The sequence below is a fragment of the Narcine bancroftii genome, chromosome 13 (genome assembly GCF_036971445.1).
Source record: "Narcine bancroftii isolate sNarBan1 chromosome 13, sNarBan1.hap1, whole genome shotgun sequence".
In the NCBI taxonomy this organism is placed as follows: Eukaryota; Metazoa; Chordata; class Chondrichthyes; order Torpediniformes; family Narcinidae; genus Narcine; species Narcine bancroftii.
Window position 1 is genome coordinate 9,314,990 of NC_091481.1, and position 18,342 is coordinate 9,333,331.

The 18,342-nt window shown below is 41.1% G+C and overlaps 2 protein-coding genes and 1 long non-coding RNA gene across 12 annotated transcripts in view; 1 reads left to right on the plus strand and 2 right to left on the minus strand.

Annotated features, from left to right (window-relative positions):
- The window catches only part of LOC138748279 (collagen alpha-2(I) chain-like), a 33,151-nt gene extending 28,698 nt beyond the window's left edge, over positions 1-4,453 (plus strand). Inside the window, exons 3-4 of the mRNA XM_069908158.1 lie at positions 3,615-3,834; positions 3,989-4,453. Of these exons, the coding sequence (XP_069764259.1) occupies positions 3,615-3,812 (198 nt within the window). The 3' untranslated portion in view covers positions 3,813-3,834; positions 3,989-4,453. The remainder of the gene's footprint in view (positions 1-3,614; positions 3,835-3,988) is intronic.
- The window catches only part of LOC138748238 (uncharacterized), a 49,170-nt gene extending 40,025 nt beyond the window's left edge, over positions 1-9,145 (minus strand). The window contains exon 1 of the long non-coding RNA XR_011347894.1: positions 8,905-9,145. This is a non-coding gene — a long non-coding RNA (uncharacterized lncRNA). The remainder of the gene's footprint in view (positions 1-8,904) is intronic.
- plxna4 (plexin A4) overlaps positions 1-18,342 on the minus strand; it is a 544,272-nt gene that overhangs the window by 495,828 nt on the left and 30,102 nt on the right. The gene's annotated exons all lie outside the window — the stretch shown is intronic.

Sequence of the window (18,342 nt, forward strand, 5' to 3'; positions counted from 1 at the left end):
TTACATGAAGTTAAACAAGGAAGGCTGCAGATGCTGGGGTCAAGTGTAATACACAGCATCCATAGGAAGTAAGGGGTAACCAACGTTTTGGCCTTGAGCTCCAAGCAGGATTACCCTTTACTACTAAGGATATTGCACGATATGACTTTCTCCAGCACATTGTTACAAACATGTAAAAGTCCAATACACCAAACAAATAGTCTGGTTAACCATGCTAATTTTTTTTTTATATATACACGAGGCACAGGAAATCTTCAGCCTCAACATGCAAACTGATGAAATGGTTGGAGGAGAGCAAAGTTGGGGGAGTGCTGGGGGGGGTGGGGGGAGAAGCAAATGCAACTGCCCCTTCAATTGGATCTAGAACTCTGATCTCCAGGCAGTTCTGACTCTCCTTTGATGCATCCAAATTCTTCCAATTGAGAAGCAGTGGTGCTCACCTTGAGACACACAACAGATGTTTGAACCCACACTGCCTGCTCACTAAAATTCTGGCAAACGTTTTCCCAAACTTCACTTGTCAAATTTTTAAAAGTACAGGTAGCAGAGATAAGGCATGAAAATGTAAATAAATGCCACTCCTGTTGCCCGATTATCACACAAAAGCCAGCGTCTTAGTTGACTGCAAATTAATTTTTCTAGGAGCATTTAACATTGGTAAAACTGGGCACTATCCAATTATGCACAGCAACAGCCTCCCACTGCAGTAGGAGTAGCAGTGTGGGTTCAAACATCTGTTATGTGTCTCAAGGTGAGCACCACTGCTTCTCAATTGGAAGAATTTGGATGCATTAGTCAAGCTCAGCAAGAAAGCAAAAACATGCCTGACTGTTGGAGGCTGAAATGAACCCAGACATTAGATAATTGGCATCAATGCCGAACCAGCAGTGTTCTGTTGTTCAGAGGGTGCATTTCTACTCCACAAGGGATTTGGCAATATGGACTTCCTAAGGCAGGGATCCATGTGGGGGCAAGAGACATGTCAAATTTGGATACAGAAGCACTAGTGGTCAAAGATGGACTGGAATATTGAAGAATGAGTGGAGATCTTATAACATTAGGAAAGGAATAGATGAGACAAAAGCATGAAAGTGATTCAACTGGTGGGTGAGACCAGAACTAGGGGACATCACTTGAAGTTTCAAGGTAGTAGATTTAAAGATGAGGAGGAAATGCTTCTCCCAGAGAGTTGTGGATCTTATAATTTCCTAGAGGCTGCCTCATTAAATATGATTAGGTAGATGTTTGTATAGTCAGGGAATTAAGGGTGATAGAGAAAAAGCAGGTTGGTGGAGATGAGCCCACTGCCAGATCAGCCATGGTCTTATTCAATGGCAGAACAGGCTCAGTGAGGTGGATGGCTGACTCCTGGTCCTATTTCCCCATTACCCGAAATCCTGTAGATGCTGTTGTCCGAAGGAGATAAAAATAACTCAAACTATGAGATGATTGTATGGAATTAGCAAGTATTTTATTTGTTTTATCCTTGTCGCCACTTTGATGAGTGTTTTCCCCTTTGAAAATAATCTCACTCGAAACTATAATCATCTTTATTCATGCCAAGATGGTGCCAAACTGAACCTTCTCATACAATGTAACTCACCTATATAATATTATGTGCGCATGCACGTTCCCATAACCATATAACCATTTACGGAGCGGAAACAGGCCATATTGGCCTTTCGAGTCCACACCGGTCACTTCCCGTTCTTCTTCTTCACCAGGGTCTCAATATCTCTTGAAAACCAAGGTTCCATACACCTTCCGTACATCTTACCTGTAATTCAGATCCTTTATAACCAAGGTTCCATACACCTTCTGTACATCTTACCTGTAATTCAGATCCTTTATAACCAAGGTTCCATACACCTTCCGTACATCTTACCTGTAATTCAGATCCTTTATATAAAAAAGTTAGAGTTTAATTAAGTTAGAGTTTAATCACACAAATGATTTGGAGAAGGGGGCCAAGTACATTATCATGACTAAAAGTAAAAAGAATCTCAGGAAGGCTGGAGAGGGTCCAATGACATCATGTTATTATGTGTCAAAGAAAAGGCAAACCCCAAGACAAAACAGCAGATATTACAAAATTATCTGATGATGATGTTTCAAACAATATAGCATTTTTATTTTGGAAGGTCTGGCAGCCTTATTTAAACTACATAGGGGCACAATTGTAATGTGGACCACAATGCCTCGCCGCCCTACCCTACCTCCTAATCCACCCCTCAATTGGTGGGAGAGTGGAGGGAGTCCACTCTCTAGGAAAAGGACTAGGAAAAGCCACAGGGAAAAAAAAGGCAGCCTATGCAATGACCATCCCCCAAATAAAAGTTTCATACCTTTGCTGTGAGTGTTTTGGTTATTATGTGCAAGTGCAATTAGTTTTGTGTTAAGTATTTACAGTTGGGGGGTGGGGGGGGAGGGAAGAGAAGGGGATAAAAATAACTCAAACTATAAGATGATTGTATGGAATTAACAAGTATGAAATGTAAATAATGTTGATAATATTAATGATATTGGATAATTGCAGTTGGAGTGGAAAAACTAGAAATAAAATATTCAAAAAAGTGTGTTGAGGTTTCAGATTTTCAAACAAATTTCCAGCCATTGTAAATCATCAGGACAGTGGGGGGTATCTCTGTAAAAGCTTGTAAATAGGCTCAATGGCCTTGGTGGGCACGTAGTTGGTAAAAAAAAAAACACAAGTTGCTTACTTATCCACTCTGATGAACCCTAACCAACATTCTCAGTTCAAAGTGAAGACATGGATGTCTATTCTGGGAACAATCCACAACCAATCAAATTCTAAGCCAGATTGGGATAGGGTTTGGAGAGATCCAAAACATTGGTAATATATCTTTACCTCGCATGGATGCTGTGAGACCGGCTGAGTTCCTCTAGCATTACAGTACCCTGCTGCCGGACTTTCAAAGTGCAAAATAAACAGTCATACCCAAAGTCCACCACCCCCAGTGATGTTTGCCAACAAAAACGTCAGACTATTGGCACAGACCCCTGGTAATGATCATAACCCCAAGCAGCAGATAATGACCACCTCAAGACTTTACATTGCTCCTACTCAACCAAGGGAGTCTTCACAAATCAAATTCAAATACCTGCAATTGCTCCTCGACATCGACTGTACATTTCATCAATGCCTGATCTTGGCACAGGTGAGAAGGAGGAAAAAAAGGTATCTGCAACAAACATGCCTGGCTTCTTCTAAAAGAAGGTTAGCTTGTCGATTTGCAAATAGTAACCAAACAGAGGAAACCTTGGCTAACGCTCCCATGGGGTCTTTCTAATGAAAGTAATGTAATATTGGAGCACAATTTCAAGCCTCCGATTTGATTTCTTCTTATGCCCAAAGCAGCAGTGGAACAAATCGATTTATACTTGCTTTGATTATGTTTAAAATTGATTATTTCTGTTCCACTTGAGAACTGGTAGGAGAGCATTCATTTAGATTAATGGCCATCAGCACCCTTGGTCACTTTACGCAATAGTTTATTTATTAAGATCGTGGACATGCAATAAAGTAAAACAGGATCAGATAATGAGTTTTTATTTCTGATGCAAGTCTTTCTTTTTATTTATATAATACAAAGAGAATCTCGTCCTCTATTGCTTATCCTAAAGAGAAAATAGTTCCGCCAATCCACGTCGCAGATAAGCAAAGATTTAAGCATGGTGCAGTGGATAGCACACAACCTCACAGCTTCAGTGTGAGAAGGCAGCAAGATTTTCACTCTCAGCATTGGCCACTTGCAATCCAGTCAGACAGCACAGTGCAGAGGGAGGCCTGAATTCTGAGGTGCCAGTTCTCAGGTAAGCTCAACTATCAGCTTATCGGACCTCTTAATTCCTTCCCATTTACCACCCTCACCACACCCAAATTGCCCTACAGATGCTGCTCAACCCGCTGATTCCCTCCAGTAGTTTGATTTTTTGCTCCCAATTCCAATCTCTTCTGTCTGCCCAGATCTAGATAGAGAAGTAGGACAAAGATGGCTGGTCATCAATTCCACCAGTAACAGTGAAATAACTCCACCGGGACTTCAGGTTTTGAAAGTAATACATTCAATCCAACGATAGCCATCTTTGAGTCCAGACTCTAGTGGGCAACCAGTATTGATTTCAGAGGATGCCTGGCTCTTCAGTCCGACAGCTGCATTTTCGATGTGAATCAGACAAAGTCTGGGGTGGCCGAGTCCAATTCTGATTGACCAACAGATGCATACAGGACATGCAGTAGCAAAGTGAAACATGACTATAGATGGCATCAACAATAAATAACAGGAATTTCAGGAAGAAACCAACTCAGTGCAGTGGTTTTTAAAAGCCAATAGAAACCTTGGAAGCTGTTTAAATGCAGGATACTATTCCTGACAGAGCATCAACTGCAAATTATAGTGCACACGTTATACTCCTCTCTGATGCAAATACCAGAGGACATCTGTTTAAGGTGAGAGAGAGTTGTCAGTTTTTATTTTATATAAATAAAACACCAACTGGTGGGTGTTTGTAATGCATTGCCTGGGGTGGTGGTGGTGGAAGCTGGTTCATTAAGGACATTTAAAAGACTCTTAGATAGGCACACAGATGGAAGAAAAAATAGTTATGGGACAGAGGTTGGGAAAAATTAGATTGTCGTAGAGTAGACAGAGGTCAGCACAACATTGTGGGCTGAAGGACCTGTATTAATGTGTTAAAAATTAATTTAGACATACAGCACAGTAACAGGCTCTTTCGGCCCATGAGCCATCCCAGCCAATTACATTCAATTAGCCTACAACCCTGGTACATTTTTTTGAATAATGGGAGGAAACCGGAGCACCTGGAGAAAACCCAGGCAGACACAGGGAGAACGTACAAACTCCTTACAGACCACGCCAAATTCAAACCAGGGTTGCTAGCACTGTAACAGCGCCAGTGACCAACTGCTGCGCCAAAGCATGCCGTCCCATTACTGTGCTGTTATATTCTATATTTGACAATGTCTGCCTTAGTCAAATAGTTTCCACAATCAAACTATTAATGAGCTTCAGACAGTGTGCAGTGCTAGATACTCATGATCCATCCCATTCCCTGTTCCATTGGGATAGTGTTCACACCTCTTCCATTTTCTACAGGACACCCTTGAACCTACTTGTTCACCTCTTTTAAGCTGTTCCATTCTTCAGAGCTCAGCTGTATATCATTCAGTGATGAGGATTTCACAGATCTGGTTTATCAGCATTCATGCAGCAATCAGGACGATCTCAATGAAACATTAAGTCGCATGAGCTCTTGCCCAAAAGATTGTTGACAATGCATTGTAAATCTGTGCATAATCCCTTAGACACAGTAGTTAGTAGCTTTAGTGTTCTTTCCCTAAATGGCAGCAGTTACTTCCGGGGTGGGAGGTGATCATCAGATGTAATGTACTCTGCATCAGTTTACTGTGCAGAGCACAAATTCCTCAGGCGACACAGCAGTCTATGAACTCACTGTGATCTCTCTCCTTCTCAGTGCCTGTACTGACGGTTCAAATGTGCAGAATAATTTCAAACGCTACAGATTTAACCAATTTGTTAGGGGCATGGTCATCAACGAGCTGAAGGATCTTGGAAACCAGAATGTAGTACCATTTATGAAAACTGTATAGTTTGGCCCTAACCTTGAGAGTACGGTGTCCAATTCTGACTTCCAAGCCATTAAGGATCCATGGGGATTCTACATTGCAGAATGAGAGTGGTTAAAATACAACTCAAAACAAATTGTAGATTCAAAGTCACAGAGCTGGAAATGCATGCACCCATTTACCCCGACCCATTTCATTCTCCCCTATATTGCCATCAATTCCCCCCAGATTCTAGCACTCTTCTGTTCACTAGGGGCAATTTACATGAGACAATTAATCTTTTTTGGGGAAAGCAGAGGAAACCCAGAAAGAAAACGTGCAAACTCTCTACAGAGAGCACCAGAGTGAACTCTGCTCACAAGAGCTATACTACAAAGCATCGCACGAATCAGAGAAAACAAACCCAGGTAATTGTGGAATATCTACTTTTGTGATTGTAGTCAAAACCCAAATGCTGGAGGAACTCAGCCTGACTCTCAGCGTTCATAAGAGGTAAAGATACATTACTGCTGTTTTGGGCCTGAGCCCTTCCTTAAGGTACAAGTGAAAATAGACAAGCGGCTGAATTAAAGGCTTGGAAAGAAAAAGGGAAGAATGGGAAGCGGAGGAGTGCAGACCAACAGATAAAGGTATTCATTGGCTATAATTTGAATTTGACAGGCAAGAGCTGTCAAAGCATTCCTTGTAATGATAACCCTTTCATCACCAGAATCAATCTTGTGAACCTCCTCTGAACCCTCTCCAACATCAGTACATTCTTAAATGAGGAACCCAAGACTTCAAGTGAGATCTTACCAGTGCCTCATGGAGTGTCAGAATCACATCCCTGTTCTTGTATTCTATTTCTCTTGAAATGAATACAGGCATTGCATGTGCCTTCTTCACCTATGGACACTGCGAGGCCAGCTGAATTCCTCCAGCATTTCTGAATCATGGAATATGACCTGCTTTCCTTGCCATTTCCCGATGTACAGCCAAAATTATCAGGCATCAAATCTTGGTGACTTGGAGGATACATTGGTGGGGTGGTTACAAGTTTGGTTTGGCTACCAGACCCATAACGTACTGGGGCAGCACATGCTGCAGTTAGTAGATCCACCAACTTAGTGTCAGAGATCAGATACAATCCTGACTTCAAGTGCTATCTGAGTGGAGTTTGCACATTCTCCATGACAGGGTCAGTTTCTTTAGGGTCCAGTTACTTCCCACAGCTCAAAGACATGCAGGTTGGTCAGTTAAATCAGCCACTAAGTTACCCCTAGTGTGCAGGCGTGTGGTAGAATATGGAGGAATTAATGAGATTGTGTGGTGAGCAAAACAGGCAGAGACAGGAATGGATAGAGATATATAAATATTTTTTAAATATGTGTAAATATAGAAGAGATCAAGACATTTTTTCTGCAATAAAAAGCAAAGAATCCAATGCACAATTGCCACCAACATTTGTATAAAAATAACAAGATCACACACTCTATCAAATCATCAAACTTATGTGAAAGACAAAGGGACAACTCACTGCATCTGTCTCAAGACAGACAAGATCATTTTAGATACAGAGTTCACGAGGTTAAAATCCAGACGTTATGATCTTTTATTACCTCATTCTGTTAGCTCTTACAGTATGGGCTCTCACAAAGGCAAAGCAGCACAAGTCTAGACTGAAATTCAATAGCCGCCCTCCAAATTTAATTTACTTTTTACCATCTCAACTCCAGTGTGCTCTTGCTTAGAGTCGATAAACAATGCAAGACCACTTTAGGACTATTCTGTCATTTTTATTTCACCCACCCCAGCAACAAAAAAAATATGCGATTGATTTGGCGTGTTTTGGATACAGGATGTGAAACAGTGCTTCATGCAACCATCTGTGATGGCATTGAAATCAAAGATGTTTTTCCATCCTGCCCGAAGTGGTCCCCTGCTGTGGTAACTAAAGGAACTTCCTTTTCTCCATGATATTTTTCAATGTGTCAGGTGGCATCAAACTCTCATAGTCAACATTTGTTACTCTTCCCTACTTAATTAAGTGATTATCTTACCCATCACCCCATACACCCAGAGACACATACAGAATGGACTAAGGTATGACAGCAGATTTTCTTCTGTAAAAGACACATGGTAACCAGTTGAGACAACATTTCAGATTTATCTCTAACTCATTTTTGATTTCTCAGCTGCCATTGGAGGATTTGATCTCTTGTTAAGAGCAAAGAACATTTCAGTGCACAGCAGGTACATCGGCCCACAATTTTGTGCCAGCTGATATAAACCTCCACAATAATCCAACTTTTCCCCATCACACACCCATTACCCTCTATTTTTCTTAGATCCACTTGCACATCCAAGTCTTTTAAATGTTTCTATTGTATCAGACTCCACCACTATCCCTGACAATGCACCCAACATTCCCTGTATTTAAAAAAAAGTGTACCCAGACATCTCCCCTAAACTTTCCTCCACTCACCTTAAACAGATGTCCTCTGGTATTTGCTATTGTCACCCTGTGAAATGGGTACTGCCTAGCCAATCAATCTTCTATACCAGAAATTTTTAGATAGGCACAAGGATAGGGAAAGATTTAGAGGGATATGACCAAATGTAGGCAGATGGGATAAGCCCAGGTAGATAACTGGTCAACGTGCACCATTTGGGCTGAATGGTGTCTAAGGATATTACTCCAGACACTGTACTACCAAAAGTGGTTGTGTTTCACCCCACATCACACAATGCCGTTGGCTAACAATGTATTGCTTAGATTAAAAAATTGACCAAATATTTATTTTCCAGTTTTATAATATTAGAGAACAATTTTTTTTTCTATTTATGGATTGGGAGCATTACTGCCAAGGACAGCATTTATTTTCTTTATTTTGCTCTTGAGCTGCTGCACTCCTTCAGAAGGTACTTCCACCACACTATTAGAGTGTTTCAGGACTTGAACCCAGTGACAATGAAAGAACAGCAACATACTTTCAAGACATTTTCAATTAGAGTTCAGAATTTGCAGGTTTCAATGAGATTGCCCTTCATTTTCCCAAATTCCAACAAGTACAGGCCAAGAATTCTCAAAGCACTCCTCAAATAATAGCCCTTTCATTCCCAGAATCATCCTTGTGAATATCCTCTGAACCCTCTCCATAACAGCCACACATTTATTTCTTTAATGAGGAGCCCAAAACTGCTCACAATATTCCAAATGAGGTCTCACCACTGCTTTATAAAGCCTCAACATCACATCCATCTTATATTAGTCACTTCACTCTGTCCTGGCCCACCTGGACAGTGATGCTTCATACGCCAGGCTGCTGTTCATCAACTTCAGCTCAGCACTTAAAACGACCATTCCCCAGAGGCCAGTGGAGAAGTTGTCCTCGCTGGGACTCTAACGCCCCTCTCTGTAATTGCATGCTGGACTTCCTAACGGAAAGGCCACAGTCTGGGTTGAAAGCAGAACGTCGAGCACAGTCACACCGAGCACTGGCACATCTCAGAGCTGTGCACTCAGCCCACTCCTGTTCACACTACTCACAACTACATCACCAAATTCAGCTCCAATAGTGTCATCAAGTTTGCAGATGACACAACAGTAGCTTGCCTCATCAGCAACAACGACGAGTTGTTGGGTTAGGGAAGAGGTGGAAAATCTCATAAAATGGTGCGAGAGTAATAACCCAAGTCTCAATGTGGACAAGACAAAGGAGATGACTGTGGACTTCAGGAGGACCAGGAATGACCCACCCTCCACTACATTAACAACTCTGTAGTAGAGAGTGGAGAGCACCAAGTTCCCTTGGAATTCATTTAACTAGTGACTTATTGTGGACACTCAGCATCTCACTTGTCAGGAAGGCTCAACAGTGACTGCCCTCTGACAAGACTGAAGCAGGCATGGTTACCAGCCATCATTATGTCAACCTTCTATTGGAGCTCTATCAAGAGTGCCCTGGCCGACAGCATCACAGTGTGTTGCGGATGCTGCAAAGAAATGGATTAGAAGTCAATTCACAGGACCATAAGAGTAGCAGAGATGATCAGTGGAGTCTCACTTCCCCCATCGACGTGATCTACTGGGATTGTTCTCTGAAGAGGGAATTGAGGACCCCTTCCACCGTGGATACAGTATCTTTCAGCTGCTCCCGTCGGGCAAGAGATACAGGAGTATCAGAGCCAGCAAGGGATATGTTAGAATAGTATGGGTAAAATAAGTCTTACAATGGAACCGTTTTGAAAAGAACTTCACAAGGAGGTGCAAATGGAACAAAGTCCAGGCTTACAAGTAGAGAGAGAATAAATAAACAAGTGATTTTTCTTTTGAAGAGAGAGAAGTCAGTTCTACAGCAGCAGTTGAGGCTGTAAAATGGCAAGCTGGCACTATTTTTGAAGATAGGTTCTGAGTTCAGACTGTTCAAAACCCTTGTAGTCCTTACAAGAAGAAATGGCTGGCTGGAGTGTTTCTCTTGAAATAAGGGAAAGAGGAACCCTGTGGTAACCTGGAAGAAGAGGTTATAATTTAGAAAACCTATGATGGGCAAGTTTCTTCAGTAAGACACTGAAGTGACTGATTGGAAGAAATTAGTTTGTGTGTCCAACAAGCAACAAATTTCTCTCTGGAACCATCAAGAACCTTCCTGAGCAGTAACCATTTAACTTTAAGCACCAGAGCTGGGTGGAAGTTATAAATGTTGAGTTCTGTGCACAGTATGAGAACTGCCTGTTATGAACTTGGAGAAGTGAAAAGTGAATGATTGGACAGTGAAATAGAGAACTTTCCTGAACATGTACACATTACATACATGTACGCTTAGAATTAGAAGGGGGTTAAGTTAATAACAATAAGTTGAACATAATAATTGGATCAATCTTTAAAATAAAATTAAAAGCAATTTTTTTTTAAGTAACCATTGTCTTGGTGAATTTCTATTGCTGCTGGGTTTTGGAGTTCTCTGGGCTTGTAACACACCAGGCTGAGGAAAGCTCCTTCCCATGGGCAGTGAGAATGCTGAACGATCAAAGGAACTGCTCACATTAAACATACAAGACTCTGCATATGTATTATTTATCTGTATGTTAGTTATGCCTGGGTGTGTGTCTGCATGTTTTGCGCTGAGGACTGGAAAATGCTGTTTTGTCAGGTTGTACTTGTACAATTTGATGACAATAAACTTGTTTTGATATGCTATTCCTCTTGAAATGAATGCCAGCATTGGATTTTCCTCCTTCACCAGCAACTCAACATGCACATTTACATCCAGGCTATCCTGCATGAGGACTCCCAGGTCCCTTTGCATTTGGGCATTTTCAATTTTCTCCCCATTGAGAAAATAATCTAAATAAAAATTTGAATCTTTCGCTGTCCATTGAAATTTGGGACTCTTTTTTAAAAACTGATCAACACTACATCTCTGTGTGCTCTCCTCTGTCTGCTGTAATTCAAAGTTGTACATAGGGCCCACATGTCTAAAGTCAAATTATCTCATTTTTTACTCAGATAGAAATCTTCATTGTGATAAATGCAAAATAGGTGATGCTTCTTTAATTCATATGTGCTGGACATGCTCCCATTTGGAAAAATATTGGAGAGAATTTTTTCAAACATTATTGATGATTCACAATTTAAAACTAGAACCAAATCTCTTAGTTTCTTTGTTTGGAATTCTTGGAGAAGATGATGTTTTACTAACTCCAATTAAATGTCACATTCTATCCTTTACTTCGTTGCTGGCCAGATGTGCTATTTTGATTAAGCGAAAAGATAATACCCCACTTATTCATGCACAATGGCTAAGCTAAGGGACGTAATGTCCTGTTTAAATTTGGAAAAAATTAGATATGCAATTAATGATTCAAATATTAGATTCCAAATGTTACGGGGCCCATTCATGGACAACGTTGATAAAGAATCTTGAAACTATGTTGTCCCACTTCAAAGTGTTTCATCAATATTAATTTTCAACATTATCTAAGGGTTTTGAAAAATTTAAATGTATTATGTCCATTCTTTATTATTATAGCTGTACTTTGGGAATTCATATACATAATTCTCGTGATGATTTTCTTTCTTTTTTCTGTAGTACAATCCATAATTTTACTGTACAATCTTATTACTGAAAATCAATATTTTAAAAAAATAATCTGCCTGTTTATTTTTTCTACTGAAGTGCATGACCATACACTTTCCAACATTGTATTTAATTTGCCACTTCTCTGCCTATTCTCCTAATCTGGCTAAATCTTTCTGTTTCCTCAACACTACCTTGGTATCATCTGCAAACTTTGCCACAAAGCCATTCATTCCATAATCGAAATCATTAATATACAACATAAAAAGAAGTAGCCCCTGTGGAACACCACAAATAACTAGCTGCCAACCAGAATATGATCCCTGTATACCAACTATCTGTTTCCTGCCAATAATGCTCTACTCAGTAGAATGGGCATAATCAGACATTAGTTGGAATTTTCACATTGAAATATCCACATGAAAGAAAGTGGCAATAAAAGGTTAGTACCAGCAATTTTCATTTATCCAAAAGACATCCAAAGCACCAGGAACCACAGGTTGATGGTGAGGATCCCATCAAATTTAAATTTAGCACCAGTGGGAAAAGATTCTCGCACCATGAATGGGTAATAGATGCAAGAAGCAACCTTTGGAGTGATTGAGTGGAACTATCTCGGTGTTCAGTTGAGGATATTGAATGGATGAGCGTCAACATCTTGCATTTACAATTCACCTTCCATACACAGATAAGCTTCACAGGAACACAAAGCCCAAATCTGGCATGGTTTGTATATTAGTCCAGATGGAAAAAGGTGAAGGTGTTTTGAGAGAGCTTTGTGGCTTCAATAGCCACAGCCATGGTGTGACACAGAGTGAAGGAAACCACGCTTGTGACAGACAGATCATATCAGAGGCGAGGCATGATCCCACTATCCGAGACTTGGAGACATCTCAGCAAAAAAAAAAAATGGTGCAAACTGCCTGTCTCAAATTTCAATTAATGCAGTCTGGGAATCTCATACCCTTTGAATGCATTGGATCTCACTGCCACCTCTGAACTCTCTTTAAGGCTGGCATCCTGTTTGACCCAGTAAAGCAGGAGGCTTGCTTCCCCTGGGAAGGGAGCTCCTCACCTCACTCTGCTTCCTCGTCCTCCTGCAGTCTCCACAACATCCCAACCAAATACACATTCTCAGCAAGTTACACTGCTGGGTGGTCTTTCTTTATGGGGATGACCACTTCACAGTCAGCAATGTGGCAAGCCAAGGTGGCGGGAACAATTTTAACATATCTGTAATTGGGAAACTGACTGTACAAGATGCATCATTTCATTGCTGATTTCATACTCCACTCAAAATGTTACAATGAGGAAATGGAGGGAAAAGAAGTAGACAATTCTACCTGATCCAGATTTTTTTTTAAATTCCCTCGAGTGCTGAAATAGCCTTCACCTTCTTCCCACCACCTTTTTCATACAGCTTGATTCTTAAAAAGGTAAACAGCAAATGTAATGCCTCTTTACGGATTGGTTCCATCCATTAAATAAGGCAGCACTCCCATGTATATAATGTAGCAAAAACACAATGCTAGAATAGCTCAAATAGTGTTCTTTATATAGCAAAGATAAAAAGATATAACTGACGTTTTGGGCTTGAGCCCTTCATCAAGGTATATAATGTAGTACTCCTCACCAACCCTCTCTGTCATCTCATTCAGTTCTAAAGTGAGAGGAACACAGTCCATACTCCTCTTTCCCATTCAAGCTGATGGGATCTTTCCCCAGAACATGGACAGATTTAAGCAACTTAACATGCAAATAAAAACAGTTTCTGAAGTACTTTGGCCCCTGGACACACTCGGGAGTCCATAGGGCTGCAATCAATCCAGTCACAGAATTTCTGACAGCACAATAATCACAAGATGGTGACCTTCTTCCAAGCCAACCACATCATCCAGGGAGTTGAGAGGAAATATCAAAATGAATGAAAGCCCTTTGCCAGGAGATTCAAAGCTCCCAACTGATGATAAAATGCCATCACATCTGAAGGAAGCATTCTTTTCTTGAAAAAGATAGTCGCACAAAGTGAATCAGAAGTCTTGGCTCATCCATTCCCTGGGCATCTGAGGCCACAGCCAAAAATCAGCGAGTTTCTGGTGTCACTTTGAATCAAACTACACAAAAAGAACCCAGTGTTTTCACACTGAGGGAGTTGATACCAAAATGGTCAGAAATAAAACTGGAAAGTGCTGGAAAACATTCTGCTCATCAGACCGCATCTAGGAAGAGAGAGAGAGCTAACTTTCTAGAGATTATGGAAAACTTACAAGTTGCAGAGGAAGAAGATGGGTGGGAGGACCAATGAGTATATGTGTGGCCTTGGGCCCAAGAGAATGAAAAGTGTACAGAAAAACCACTGTGCAGTGAATGGAGATTCACTGGTGGTGTGTTATACTGATGGCTGGCTCCACCCCCATTTACCCATATATAACCCTGGTTTTCCGCCGAAAATCTGAGCCCTTCTGAAGACCACCTTAAGACCTTACCCTCAATTATAAGCTAATAAAAGTGCATGTTCTCCTTCCAGTCTGGTATCTGGAATCCAAGCAACCGGCAATCTCAAGTAACCAGCAAAAAAGAGGAAAATAAATAAATACAGTAAAATTCAAATTATCTGAAATCAGATTCTCCAAAATCCTCAGTTATCAGATTTTTAAAAAATTTTGGATAAATAAGGATATCCGAAACAAATCAGAAATCCTCATTTATCCAATTTTTTTCCCCCCAGAGCTGAATTGGCTGTGGGCCTCGGGCTCCCAGTGTCAGCAGCAGGGGTCCTCAGGTTCCCAGCACAAGCGGGGCCTCAGTGAGGAAGTGTGAGTGATTGGCAGTGGCTGGCACTTTTTTTTGGTGAGAATTAAATATTATTTTAATGCTTAAAAAGCCTTCCTTTGTTGTTTGTTGATGTTTAAACACTGTTACAAGTGATTTGCTGTTGCTACTGGGCTGTTTATTTTTAAAAAACGACCAGTTCTCTGAATAAAAATTTATCAGAAATAGGCCTAGTCCTGACTATTTTGGATAATTAGAGTTGTATTGTAAACAAGCACAAATAAAAAATTAAATAGAAGTTTAAAATTGTAAAAGGAAATGTTATCTGAGGTAACACATAAACCTTTGGTGAAGATGGGAGCAAATAGTTAGCTAGCGGAGGGCCCTGGTTGTGCTTTGCTCGTAGCAGCTGTTTGAATGAAGTTGTACGAAACAGAAATGGCATCGCCCAGGATGTAGAGTTATTGATGCCACTCATCTTTGCGGTGACTCTCTTAAAGAGTCTCCTTATCCCTGCTTAAAAAGAGTCATCCCAGTCCCAAAGGCTTTATCTGTAAACTTGGGGGAGGAGGGTCAATTATCTACAATGTCAGTGTTCATCTTTTGGGCAGTTCTGTGGAGGGGGAAGGAACCTGCAGATGCAGTGATGGTTAAATGTTTTCAAAGAATGTGACTGAATATAAAGTAAAATGCTTTAGGTTTATATATTCTTGAAAGTGAAGTTTGTTCAGTGCAAGTACAGAATGGTATTTTTGTCTTTTAAACTGCCTATTCTTAATAGAGGTGCATTTAGGCATTGAAAGAGCAAGACTCAAGCAAACAGGAAATACATTTATCCGGCATCCACCAATCCCCATAGGTGCTGAATACCAAGGGTTCTGCTGTACATGGTTTGATGCCAGCCAAGAGTGGGTGGTGAAATCTTGTTAATTGCAGCTGATCTGTCTGGAAGAGATATCCAGACAAATACGACTCCTCCAGGAGAGAGGCAGAGAGAAAAATGTGAGAACAAATTGTTGGAAAATTGGGATTTCAAAAAATCTTGTAAGGCATCCTTTATGAAAAGAGAAAAACATTACAGCCTTTGATCAGAATTGGATAGCTCGGATAAAAATTGGAAAAGCAAGTTAGCTGGAATAATTGAATTCAGTGCCAGGTCCTAACATCGGTAACATTTTTCATTCCTCACTTGTGGGGATGGGGTGGTGGTCAAAGTTGAAGTTCAGGGTGGACAGTGAAAAATTAAAATGAAAACTTGGGTTCACTCCTATAGTCCGAATGGAGGTGATTACATTTGCTTTCTCTGGTGCAGAGAAGATGACCAAGTGCAATGCAATAATTTGGAGTAAATTGAATTATTGCTTTACCTGGAAGGAATGCTTGGGTGCCTGGCTGGTGGAAAGGGAAAGGTCAGCTGTTGCATCCCTCACAGTTGCATAGAAAGTTGAGCTGTTGTGGACTCTTGAGTCAGAGGGATTAAAAAAATACTTCCCTTCATAAATGTTACAAATTGAACTAATTTATCTCAAGTGCTTTCCAAGATCGTCAATCTCAAATCAGCGCAGGAGATTTTCCAAAAGTAATCACCGGTGTTTATAAAGAAGTCTTGAGCATCACATAGCGTCACTAAGGAGTCACGGCCTGTGGGAAAAGTCAGCTCAGAGGATCCACGGTGTGTGGCTCCAGCTGCGAGAGTATGTATCGCCCCGAGTGAGAAAGGAATGGGCTTGCCTGAGTGACTGATACTCCTTACCCAAACGTATTTGTGAAGCCTGTCAACAGGGTCAAAAAAAAAAGAAAATCTCTCAGCAGTAGCCATCATGTTTGAGCAAGAGTGGACTGAGAAAGTCTGGGGATGTGTTTGTAATTACAGGAACAGTTCCAGCAATCTTTACTGGGATCTACTCGATCCATACAGATCCCATGGGAAACCATTCTCTTATGAATTACAGTCACCAGAGACAATGCTAAAAGAATTAAATAAACACGGTATCAAATTGAAAGCCACATTCTGCACTACCCTGGTGGACATTTGGCAGTGGTGGAAAACCTTGTTAATTGGAAGGCCGCACTTTTAATTTACAATTACGGGCCGTACCCCCCCTCCCCCGTTAAGTGAGTTCTCGAACAGCAGTTTGTACCTCACCATGGATACCCTAATACCCCAATTAGATCTCTTCTGATGCAGACTTCATGTCACAGGCTTACCGCCACACAAGATCATAGGCCAAGTCGCCTGGTCTGTGTCAAACCAATGGATCTGAACCAAAAAAAAACTGCACGATAATTAAAATGAAGTTTGATGCCCTCTCCCCGTTTGGAAAAGGGACAAGTTAAAACAGAATGTCAGCCCAGTTCCTTCTTTCTGATCACTCTGGCCATGTTCATCCTGTCCAAGGCTAGGACAACATCTCCCCGGTCAAATGCCTCATGATCCTTGCGGTTTAGAATTTCCTGCAGAAGACCAGCCCTCTTCAACCAAGAACACTAATAGAAGCAGGAAATGCACTATTCTCCCACCAGTCCATTAACTATGTATGCTTTTACATACAAATAGATAGTTTTAAAATTGTGTAAATGCACAGGCCACACTGACATCAAGTAGCTCCTTCGCTTTCTAATGGGCCTCTTTCATGCCTTGTTTTCTGAGTGCTCATTTCCACAGGGCTCCCCGTCGTCAAGTTAACTGCCCTCCTCCATTGTCTGAAACACTTCTGCCTCCTCGACCTCTATTGCAAGAGCAAGCATTAAACCTCATTGATGCGCATTCATTCAGACATAGAGGGAACAATAACAAAAATGTGAGTTCATCGACCTAGCATTTAAACTATATGTTTGGGCAAAAATGTTGAGATAATGAGTTTGGTTTTTAATTAATTGCTTACTTGGAAAAGTGCAATGGGGACAAATTCCTTCAGTTCAAATTTCTCAATTCCCTGTTCAAGTTTTAAAATGTTGGTTCTAATGAGGATAAAATTGCCAATTCAAATGCATTAAAGATTCAATAAATGATTATTTCCCTGCTCTTCAATTCCTCCCCTTTTAATTTTGCTCCATTCTTCTCTGCGTCCCCCACCCTAATTCCATCCCCTTGCCTTGCACCTCAGCCACTGAAACAGTCTGCGTATGAATGGCAAAGGTAGACTCTCAGCATCACATCTGCAGCTCTCGCATCCAATGGGGGCAAGGAGACTCCCTGCTTATGGTGATTCTTCCCCAGCGACACCAGAGAAATGATCAAAGGGAGTTAGTCTTAAAATTTCCTTGCACAGAATCAGCACGAATTGCCACTTGCTGAAGTCAATGGAAGGGGTGAAAGGGATTTAAAATAGCGCTGCATTTCCTTTCTTAAAATTTCTTACTGGTTCACACAGACCTTACAGACTGAAGGGAAATAAATAAGACTCATGTTCAAGTTGAAGTGAGACTATTTCCCCCATCCCCTTACTCTCCCCACTGCTCCAAATAGAGCAGAGAATCAGCACATTTTCATGGCACAGGCTTCCACTGTTCTCATCCTGCACAAAACCCAAGAAATGAGGCCCCAGGGAGACCCTGGGGAAGAGGTAGCCAGTGAGAGATCAAGCAATTCAGATGTAGGATTATAATGAATTCCTTGGTGGACCCCATGAGCAGTGCTCCAGCTTGGTTCCACACTACCAACCCAGGAACAGGCCCCTCAGCTCACGAGTCTGTGCCAAACACTATTCCCAGGTTGAACTAAAACTCTACTGCTTGCACAGTTAATGCAATACTGTTACAACACCAGAGATCTGGGTTAAAATCTGGCACTGACTGAGGAGTTTGCACATTACCCCTCTGCCTGCATGAGTTTCCTCTGGACACTCCAGTCTCCTCTCATCTTTCAAAACACAAAATGTA